Genomic DNA, 10,443 nt, shown 5'->3' with positions numbered 1-10,443 from the left:
AAAAAAAAAAAAAAAAAAAAAAAAAAAAAAAAAAAAAAAACAGGGGATTTATTGGCTTATTTAACTTGGACACCTGATGGGTTGATCTTCAACATGACTAGATAATGCAGGAGTCGAAGTGGTACCACCTTTCCTCACTCTTTTCTTTGCATGTTTTGCTCTGCTTTTCTTTGGTTAGCTTTATTCTCGGCAGGCTCTACTTGTGGAGGCAGAGGTAGACACCAGCTAATCTTTTTTTTTGTACCTTTACAGCTTGTATTTCTATGGAAAATAATGTATGCTCTTTCCTCTTTCTTTCTCTATCAGTTCCCCAAACTCCCACCATTTGACCATTTAGTTCAGTCTGGCTAGCCTTTCCTAGTGGGGAAATTAGGACCATTTCACTAATAACAAACCTGGAATCACATTACTGAGGCGGGGAGAGTCACTAAGAGAAAGGAATGCATGGTATGCATGTATAAGATGGCCAGTGTGGCTGAGTGGAGTGTAGGGTATTTGACACCCATGATTATAGTCATAAATTAAAATAGACTGTGGATGATATTCATTGCCGGTCCACAAATGCATGATTGTAGCAACCTTTATAGCAGTGATCATCTCAACAAACATGTTCTGAGTGCATTGGTATTGCTTGTCAGATAGTACAAAGATAAATATATGCCTATCCCCTATGGAGTTCCCAAACTTGTAAGTAGTAGGGGCAGGAAAGTTAGAAGTTTAAAAGTGTTGATGCACAAGAAACTATGAGATATTCAAAGTGTTGAGATTGTAATACACAGATGTCCTGGGATCACAAATGGTGTCACCATACAGGTGGTAGTTAAAGGTTTTATTTTTATTTATTTTTAATATTTTTTTTTTATTTCAGAGAGAGAGGGGGAGAAAACGTGAGCTGGAAAGAGGGGCAAAGGGAGAGAGAGAGAAAGTGAGTGAGAGAGGGAGGCAGGGAGAGAGAGAGAGAGAGAGAGAGAGAGAGAGAGAGAGAGAGAGAGAGAATGAATGAATGAATCCCAAACAGGTTCCATGCTCAGTGCAGAGCCCAACGCAGGGCTGTATCCATGTCCCTGGGATCATGACCTGAGCCGAAATCAAGAGTTAGACGCTCAACTGACTGAGCCACCCAGGCACCCCTAAACATTTTATTTTGAGTGATAAATGGAGCAAGGAGTGGGATGCAGACAGAGGGTTTCATACGAAGCAAACGAGAGATGGGAGACTGTGGAGGCACATGATTTACCGGGTTGGATCAGATTATAGGAGAGTGGTCTGAGAGTTATCCGGGAGGCGGAGAAGATGAGGTTGGTGCCAAGCACACTGTAGTAGGACTGTGATTTCAGCCTGGGAGTTTGTGCTTCTGAAACCACCATTTTTAAAATTAAATAAATAAAATCCAGTGTGTGGCCTTGCCTGAGGAGTCTAAGCGGTGTTTTTGGTTGTTAGTTGAATAGAAGCCTTGCTTTGGCGCCAGTGGGTAGGCTGCGTGGGAGCAGGGAGATGTTGAAGGCAGAGCTAGGGGAGCTGTAGCACTGTCCACCGGTGACGCAAACGCTGCATGAATTAGGATGCGAGGAGGTGAAAAGGGAAATTGAGAGATGAACTTTGTTGAGGCACAATAATTTGAGGGGTCTGAGAAATGCTTCAGTCCTGTGTGATGAGGAGGATAGTGAGAGAAATAGAGGATCAGGAGGAAGATCTCCAGTGGGAGGATGAGTAAGATATTTATGTTGGGTAATACTGCAAATATATTGTACTTTCCGTTATATTATTCAATGCTATTTCAAGTCCCTGGATATGTTTTTCAATTTTACAAATACACACAGTGAAAAATACTCATCACAGTACATTGTTTTTTCCACAGAGTAACACATGCTTTGTATACCTTTAAAATAAGATTTTAAGCATTCAGCTAACAAAATTAAGCATTCCTGGGAGTTACAACTGCTAGGTAGATTTTTCTAATGATCCTAGTCATAAATATAGTATAGCATTTTCCCAAGTATATTTCTTGGCATACTGTAATAGGGTATGTTGCTAAATACTATGGTGGGAAAGATTTTTTTTTTTATTGCTTATGCTTAGGCAACACTGAGTTAAGGTTTCTTGAGTTAAGGAGGATTTTTTTTCACAGACTTTATTATATAATAATGTATTTGGTGAGTTTGCAAAGCATACAGTATGCTGCTTTTCCAAAATTCATATGACAGTCTTTAGGCACGGCACTTGGGACTAATATCCTATAGAACACATTCAGAAATGCTGTAGTATTAGCCATTGCTAACGAGTTGGGAGAGGAGGAAGAGTACACGTAGAATATAGAAATTTAAATTATTATTTAAACTAATTTATCATACCAAATAGAAGTAATGTCTGTTTTTTAATGTATGAAGTTCACCATTTTGTTTTGAAAGATATATTTTTTGGCCTAATTGAAAATATTCTCTTTGAGATTGTGGTAACGGAGAAATAGTATAAAGTCTTGAAGAGCCACCAGTGCCCATGGGTTGGTTGCCCCTGCATTAGAGTTGGTGACATAAGAAATTGGCACATGAGCCCATCTCAGTCATCTTCTTGGAATAAACTAAGGATAACATTTAAATTTGAAATGATTTTCCTCCTGTCGTGCCACATGCCTCAAGGCTCCTTTCTCCTAAATCCCTTGTCATTTTGTATGTATTCAGAGAATTCAGCTGAGCTCAGTCTGCATTTCTTTTATGTGCAAAGCACTGTCAGAGTGCAAATTTATTTCAAGATTAACTTGACACATATAACATGCTCAATAAATGTTTATTCAATTAATGGATTGTGTTATTCTTTAGTGATCCAATTCTACAGAGTCCTCTCAGTCATGGACCTGAATTCTCTGCCATATTCTCTCAAAGTTCTTTCTTCTTTAATTTGCAGAGGTAGCATTACCTAAGGAAGATGAACGGCGATGTCATCTTCTGCAGCCTAGTTCTTAGAATAATGGAATCTACCCAGAGGGCGTCATTGCTATAGGTGGCATTGAGTGAGGATGGAACCAACCACGTTTATCATTTGCCAGCATCTGGCTTTTCTTTGTGTGTTTCCTTCAAGTGCTAAATTTTCTTTTTTAGTATCCAGGGTTAATTAAGTGGAGGAGGCAACTGTGGGGAGAAGAATGTGGGAGAGTGGAAAAAGCATGGGCTTTGGAATCAGAATAGAATTTGGATTTCAGCTGTATCACTTAGTTGTTATTTGACTGCAGTAAGATTTTTCACATCTCAGCCTCAGTTATATCTGCAAAACTGGAAATCATGCTTACCTCTCATGGTGGCTACACGGAATATAAATAATAGTTGTGAAAGCCCAGTCACATTCGAAATGCTCGGTAAATGGTAACTGTAATAACAGATATTTATTATTATTATTGTTCTTTCCCTACTACCTTTATTGCATATCTTATTTTCACTGTTATTCACATGTGAAAGGCGATGGGGTTGGAGTTTATGCATTCCACGTCTTCAATTATTTTTGCTAATGAAATGAAAGTGAAATTAGACCAAATCTTAACCTGAACCAGTTCTTCAGACAAGTTACAAAATATTTAAATTCTTTCCATTTGCCATCTTGTGTACCTCTCGATGTTGGTCTGTTTGAGGAGGAGGAGTATTCATAAAAATGATAGTTCACAATCTTTTGAACACTTACAGTATGCCAGACACATTTCTAAGTGTTTTACATGTTTTAAGTCATTGCTCCTTCAGAATAATCCCCTATGAAATAGTGACTCCTTTTACCACATTCTGTAGTTGAGGAACCTGAGACCCAGAGTGGTCAATTCTAAAGTCACACAGCTAGTAAATGGTCTAGCCTCCATTGAATTCAAGTTGACAGGCTCCAGAAGCCCCAGCCTTACTCCTTGTGCTCTGTTGTCTCTCCTGGTATAGCAGTGGTAACATGGCATGGGGAGAGACAGTTGTCAACGTCCAGCTATAGTGTGCTGTGTTGTTATTCAGTGTCTGGATTTATAGATGCCTCACCTCAGATTTTAGTTGGGGGCCTTTAAAAATTATAATTTGGATTATAGGCTTTAATTGACACTTGTAGAGGCCTATTTTTTTCTCCTTATAGGTACTATTTTAAAATAACACTGGGCATACTTTTGTCCCTGTATTAATATTTTGGGAACCCTGCCTCCTAAAACAAAAGGTCACTTTAATGAATGTGGTTGTATGAACCACTGCAGTCTACCTGGTAGTAGCTGGATAAGGTCTCCAAAGTAATAAAAGATCTAAGTTCAAATTCCTGTTTATCCTAAGAAGAATATCTTTTTGTATTGTTCAGGCCAATCAGAGACATGCTTATGTTTGGAAATTATTTCTCTAGATTTGAGAATTGCATGACATATGTCACTTGGTAATTATTTAATTCCTCAATATATCTACCTCCTGAGAGTACCAGTGCTGCATTTCTAATTTTACCATAGAGACATGTTGAATTTTGAAAATCATGTGGATATTCTTCACATGGAAATATGCAAAATATCTTCCTTTTATGACACATCTCTCGAGTTAATTGGTTATTCCTATTTATTTTTATATTTTTAAGACTTATATCTCATGTCTGTGCTGATTAAAACTGTTCATTAGTGATTTTCTTAGAGGCACTATAAGAGTTTGGAACACTGTTTTTGTCTTCAAAATCAAATTTCAAGGTTGCGTTAGGTCATTCTTTGGCTAAGTTTTATGTGCTGGGATTATTTAGGTAATGTATATAGCTTTTAAGTTTTTATTTTCAGTCATTTTCAAGAGTTCCAGGCTGGTGGTAATTTTTCTCAAGAGTAAGAAGTTAGTTTGGCCTTGACTTTCTAGAATTTTTTTAATCATGTAGGTTACTGATTTATCAGATGTACAGTGTGCCTGTATGTGTTAAGGAGTCATCAACACTCACTGTTTATTCTTCTCCACTAGTAATGACTTGCCCATTGAATATGTAAAAAAATAGACAAATCCAAAAATGAACTGTTCATTTTTATGATTTTAAAAACATTTTGGTGAAGTATAACTATAGTTAGATGCACAAATCCTAAGTAAACAATTTAATTTTCACCTAGTGAACACAAAGATCCTGTATCAAGAGCTAAAATATTACTTGCACCCCAGAGGCCCACATAATTTCCTCTTAAAAATATAGCCTTTACAGTTAAGATATTTTCTTTAAGCCATCAATACTGGAAGTACTTGAAAGGAGCTATTAAGAATTTTTTTGAAAGGAGAGTGAACGTATAATTGTTTCTATTAATTTATATTAATAGCACTTAGCACATAACTGTTAATAACGCAATAAATGCTGTTAACAGCTGCTTCTTGAATTTGTTGAGTTTTTAGACTTATGTTGTTCAGGGTTAATTTTTTGATGCTCCCATATTTGAAAAATTAGATTTAAAATGTTTTTTGGGAATAGCTTTTATCTGACATTTTTAAGAGATACTTAGTAAAATAGTCTAAAAGTTGTGTTACTTAAATATTGTATAGCATTATTATTTTATACATAAAGGAATGGAGTACCACAATTATGATATTTTCTTTGTCATGTCTATAAATATTCTTCCAATTGTGTTCCCTGGGTATATGTTTCTTCCAGTTGTATTCCCTGTGTGTGTGTGTGTGTGTGTGTGTGTGCGTGCGTGTGGTTTTTAAAATTATTAAAATAGATAGGCTATCCATTCCCTTCACTAAGTGTGCTCTATTAGTAAAATTTTATGTGTTCTGTCAGCAATTTGATGTGATAAAGCAATGGGTTTTCTGTAGTTCACACAGCACCAGGGCTCTGCAAAGCATCTCTGGGGGTTCTTTGATGTCTAGACAGTTTAAATTATGCCTGCTCCCCTGCCTCCAAATTCCACCCCTGTTCTGCTTCAGGGATTGTGGGAAATGAAAACAAACCAGAAGGGTTCCACAACCCTACAGTCTAGGGAGAAAAACAAACAAGTAGAATAAGCTGTATATCTACCCTGGCAGGTGTATAGGAAAGGGCCCAATTAAAGGGAATGGCAGAAAGAAAAGAACGGGGGACAAATACTGTCCTTCTTATTTATTTCTAATTATATTTATGATACAGAAATACATGTGCATAGTGGACAGAATGAGAACGTTGTGGAGGCATTAGGGAAGGAAGTATGAGTCACCTTCTACCCCAGCTCCCCAGGTTTTCCTCCCCCTTGGCAGCCAAAACTACAAGTTCAGTGTGTGTCTTGTATATTGCGCTGTTTTATTGAAATGGTAAGATGCAGAATTGTATTTAAAGTTGGAAAACTAACTTTCTTTTCTTCCTTTTTTCTTGGTTTTCCTTTTATAATTCGGGATATCACGATTCTTCCAACTCATCTTTTTAGAAAGTAAGTAACTTTTGAAAGTTCAGAGTTTTTTTGTTGTTAAAATATTGTTTTGTTATTTCAGATCATATACATACATGCATATTTTATTATAGAGTTTTTAACTTTTAAAGTTCCAACTGAGGTAATTAACGCTTGCCTTAACTGTGAACGAAATGTGTTTTTTTGTTAATTACAAATATGAAATGCTATGTAGAAGTTGTTCATGCTATCTAAGAATACATTTTTAACATATATTTGCCTTATCTTCTTTCATCCCCACAGTAAGTCATTGTAATATATATTAATACATAAACATACATAAATATATTTAAATATGTATGGATATAAATATATTTTCTTCAAAGCAGGCCAAGGCATGCCTGCTAGATTTATTTTTTTAATATGAAATTAATAAAAACATATAAATAAGACTTTTATTTACTACTGTTCAGTAATAGTTCATTAAGACATTCATTTCTTCAGGAAAAGCAATCCAAATTTCTAGACTGTATGGAGTTGTTGAGGCTAATAGCAATAAATAAATAGTATGAAGGATTTTTTAAAAATGCATTTTCCTATGTCTCTTCTGCATTGGATGAAACAGTTGATGCTAATGTTTTATTGTTTTTTAAAAAAATAGACCTAATATAGGGTTTTTTTTTTCTGTAAAGAAATGCAGGTTGTAAACTTAAAACTAAGTGACTAATCAGCCAGTGATTTGAGTTGTAAAATTTGCATTTCATTGCAAAATATTTTCTAATTCTTCTAAAATGCAAATGGTGTTTAGTTTTGAAATAAAACAGATGTCATATGTTTATTTTGGGAATGATTTGGGAGAATGACGGTAGTCATTGAGACTTGGAGATACACTGTCATGTGATTGTGAAGTACATATTTTTAAATATTTCCATAGTAAATCTTTACTTTATGGAATTAATAAACAGTATAATTTAATAATATATTCATGCTCCACAGAGCTTATTATTTATATGAAACTGGGTGCTTATCACTTACATTTGCAGCAAGCATAGCATTAAACTGCTACTTAGTAGTCAATTTATCTTCTACAATTATCTTCATTTACTGCACCTTAGAAAGAAAATGTAAATTATAGTGATGTTAAATTGCATTTGTTTAGCACTTTTTGTCTTGAAATTTGTAGTATTCTTTCATATTCTAAATTTGTGTTAGGACTTTAGGAAAAGGCAAGAAGAATGTGTGTGAGGTTTGCTGTTAGGTGGGCAATTTTATTGTTACATTTTTAAAAGTCTGCATTTTTTTTTCATTTCTATGTATTGGATTCTATTTTACTTATAGTGTTAACATTTTCTTGCCAAGTCCCTACAGAAAGTCTGTGTTTCTGACAGTTTCACTAAATTAAAACTCCACAAATCTGGCGTAATAGTTTCCCAGCTTCAATTTGTCTGTGCTTTTATCTAAAGAGAAAATGACAAAAATAGGTATTTTGGAGTGTTCAGTATAACATGTACAGCATTATTTATCTGGAATTTGTTCATGAACAGAGATATTTCTGGGAGAGATGAATATATTTTACTGTATAAGGTATGCCTGGCCCACTTGAAATATGAGCAAAAAATCTTTTGTGAGGAAAAATAATGAAATGAGGTCTGTAAACTTGGAGAAGCTTCCCAAGGAAACATATTACATAAATGCACACAGTAGAATTACCACCTATACTTTAGTGTTATCACGGCATTGTTCTATGACCAAATTTATGTTAGGGCTCTTGCTTCCTGTCACATCCAATGGGATCATACTGACATGTTGGCAAAGAGAAGCCTCTTCCTAAAATGAGAGTGTTCTTCTTATTGTAATTCTCATAAACCTTTATGACTATGATGTATATATATATGCAATATATACAATATATGCAATACACACACACACACACACGTGTGTGTGTGTGTGTGTGTATGTATACACAGACACACACATGCTGTTGCAACTTGGCAAATTTAGCCTTTTAATTTTATTGTGAGTTTTCATAGTAGGTAAGAGATTTAATAGTCTTCATTTTTAGAAACTTTTAGTAATGTAAAACTATGTTTCTGTCATAGAAATTCAAATTTCAAAACCCTAATATCCTAGAGGTTCTCTTCTCTGAGAATATTTTGGATTAAATACCCGGAACCCATATGACACAAATGGGTTGGAGTAGGGGTTCTAATCAATATTGGTTCAATCAAATATCAATCTTTTAGCATATTAGGAAGTAAAATGTAAATGGAAACATTAGCAAATGAAAGTAATAATACTAGCTCTAACTTCTGGTTTGCAAAAATACTAGTTTGCAAACAAAAAAAAAGTTCTAAAGTCTACTCCAGAAAATACATACACATACATTTCATAAACATCTTTCTAAGTATAATGAATACATTTCAGTGTTTGTACATATGTGCATTGATATTTTTAATTATTAGTTTAATTCTGTTTGATTTCTTTAAAAAATCTGTTTTCATAATTCAGTCACTTGCAGTTTTGCTACAGAACATAATTATTAACTGGGTAGAATTCCCAAACACATACATTTTTATTGACGAATCTGAGCAACTGATGTCATTGTGGAAGCTGTATCAGAGGTATAAACACAGATAGACGTTTTTATTTGGCCGTGTGAGAAATGCAGTCCTGTGAGTAACTTAAATACTTGTAATTTCAAATCAGTTCTTCCCTGGTTTCTTATTATTCTTTTGTTGCTTTTCAACCTATAGGATGGAGCTGTCCTTGAACTTGGTTTATTTGATCATTCAAGTGCAACCATCAAGTTGCCCGTAATATTTAAAAACTGAGGCTTCGTGGTATTATTTGTAAAATAACAGCACATTAACGTTTGGGCTTTGGGTTCTTGGAAATAGAGTGTTGGTTGCTTTATGAATAAAAGCATAATTTCAATTCAGGAGACTTTTTGCCTGAAGCCTATAAGACAGATGCATCTGATTAACTTTGGCAAAACTGGACTGGCCTGTTATTGTAATGTAGATGTTTTCAGGGTTGGAAGGATATTTTAAAAAGGCATGTGAGAAGGTCTTTTTTTGAGAGAGAGACTGAGAACAGTTTTGCCACAGAAACTGCATCTCAGACTCTTCATTTTTGCACACTTTTATTTTCTAGTGGAACTTCTCCATTAGCCTGTCTGAATGCAATGCTTCACACTAACACTCGAATAGGGGATGGAACATTCTTCAAAATCCCTGGAAAGTCAGGCCTCTATGCTCTCAAAGTAAGTTGGATTGTTCTGTGTATTATGTCTGTTATTACTGCGTATCATGCGTTTTCTCAGACATGTGAAGGTAAACAAAATTAGATTTGGGTGAAGGGTAGAAAAGTGACCCCTATGCCTTTTAAATGTTTTCAGATGTCTTAAAAGTGACTTCATATTAAGAATAAACAATGACATTTTTCTTCAAGGAAAGCATATCTGTGGTTTCAGTCTAACATATGGTAACGGAAAATAGTTGTGGCTTCCTTAAAATTCTTGATTCTTAAAAATTTACATGGAGGAGTGCCATGAGGCATCAGCCAAGAGCTTAAGATGATCACAGTTGCCTTAAACTATTTGACTTAATGACCATCAGTTGATATACAGACTTCACACCTGTGTGCCTTTCTGTCTTTTATAAAAATAAGTTTATCCATCCTTCTTGAAAAGTTGCTGATTTAAATTAATCGTTCAGTTTTAAAACAACAGTGATATCAAGGGAATTTTAAATAATGCATTCTTGTTGTGTGAGAAGAATAGAGAAATGACATAAAAAGACTCAGATAATTGAGTCTTAATTATTTTAGTGTAATCCCCTTCCCAACTAGAATGAGAAGTGTTATCTAAGATGCAAAGTTCCAGAGGATAAAAGCCGATGGTCTCCAAATGGTTGTGTAACTTGGAACAATAATAAGTCAACGTATTTTCTTATATTTTAAAAATAAGTCACTGTTTTTAGTAAATGATGGATTACCTTTAAAGGTCATTAATTTCCTTTGAGAAGGCTGTTTTTAATGCTAAACGTTATACCTGGCAAAGAAGCAAAGGTTCTTTCTCAGCCATTAAGCATTAGGCCCTCATCACTGTGTGCGTTTCACAAAATAAC

The 10,443-nt window shown here is 34.9% G+C and overlaps 1 protein-coding gene across 4 annotated transcripts in view; it reads left to right on the top strand.

Annotated features, from left to right (window-relative positions):
* Positions 1 to 10,443, top strand: part of ASXL3 (ASXL transcriptional regulator 3) — a 157,039-nt gene that overhangs the window by 37,677 nt on the left and 108,919 nt on the right. For 2 of the 4 annotated variants that reach the window (XM_040479134.1, XM_040479135.1), the window contains 2 exons: positions 923 to 925; positions 9,470 to 9,578. In XM_040479134.1, coding sequence (XP_040335068.1) covers positions 9,501 to 9,578 — 78 coding nt within the window. In that variant the 5' untranslated portion in view covers positions 923 to 925; positions 9,470 to 9,500. The remainder of the gene's footprint in view (positions 1 to 922; positions 926 to 9,469; positions 9,579 to 10,443) is intronic. The other 2 variants (XM_040479133.1, XM_040479131.1) reach the window with 1 other exon arrangement.

The sequence above is a fragment of the Herpailurus yagouaroundi genome, unplaced genomic scaffold (assembly GCF_014898765.1).
Source record: "Herpailurus yagouaroundi ecotype Mexico unplaced genomic scaffold, PumYag 142, whole genome shotgun sequence".
NCBI lineage: Eukaryota > Metazoa > Chordata > Mammalia > Carnivora > Felidae > Herpailurus > Herpailurus yagouaroundi.
Note: the sequence above shows the minus strand (reverse complement) of the source record. Positions and strands in the feature narration are given on the sequence as shown.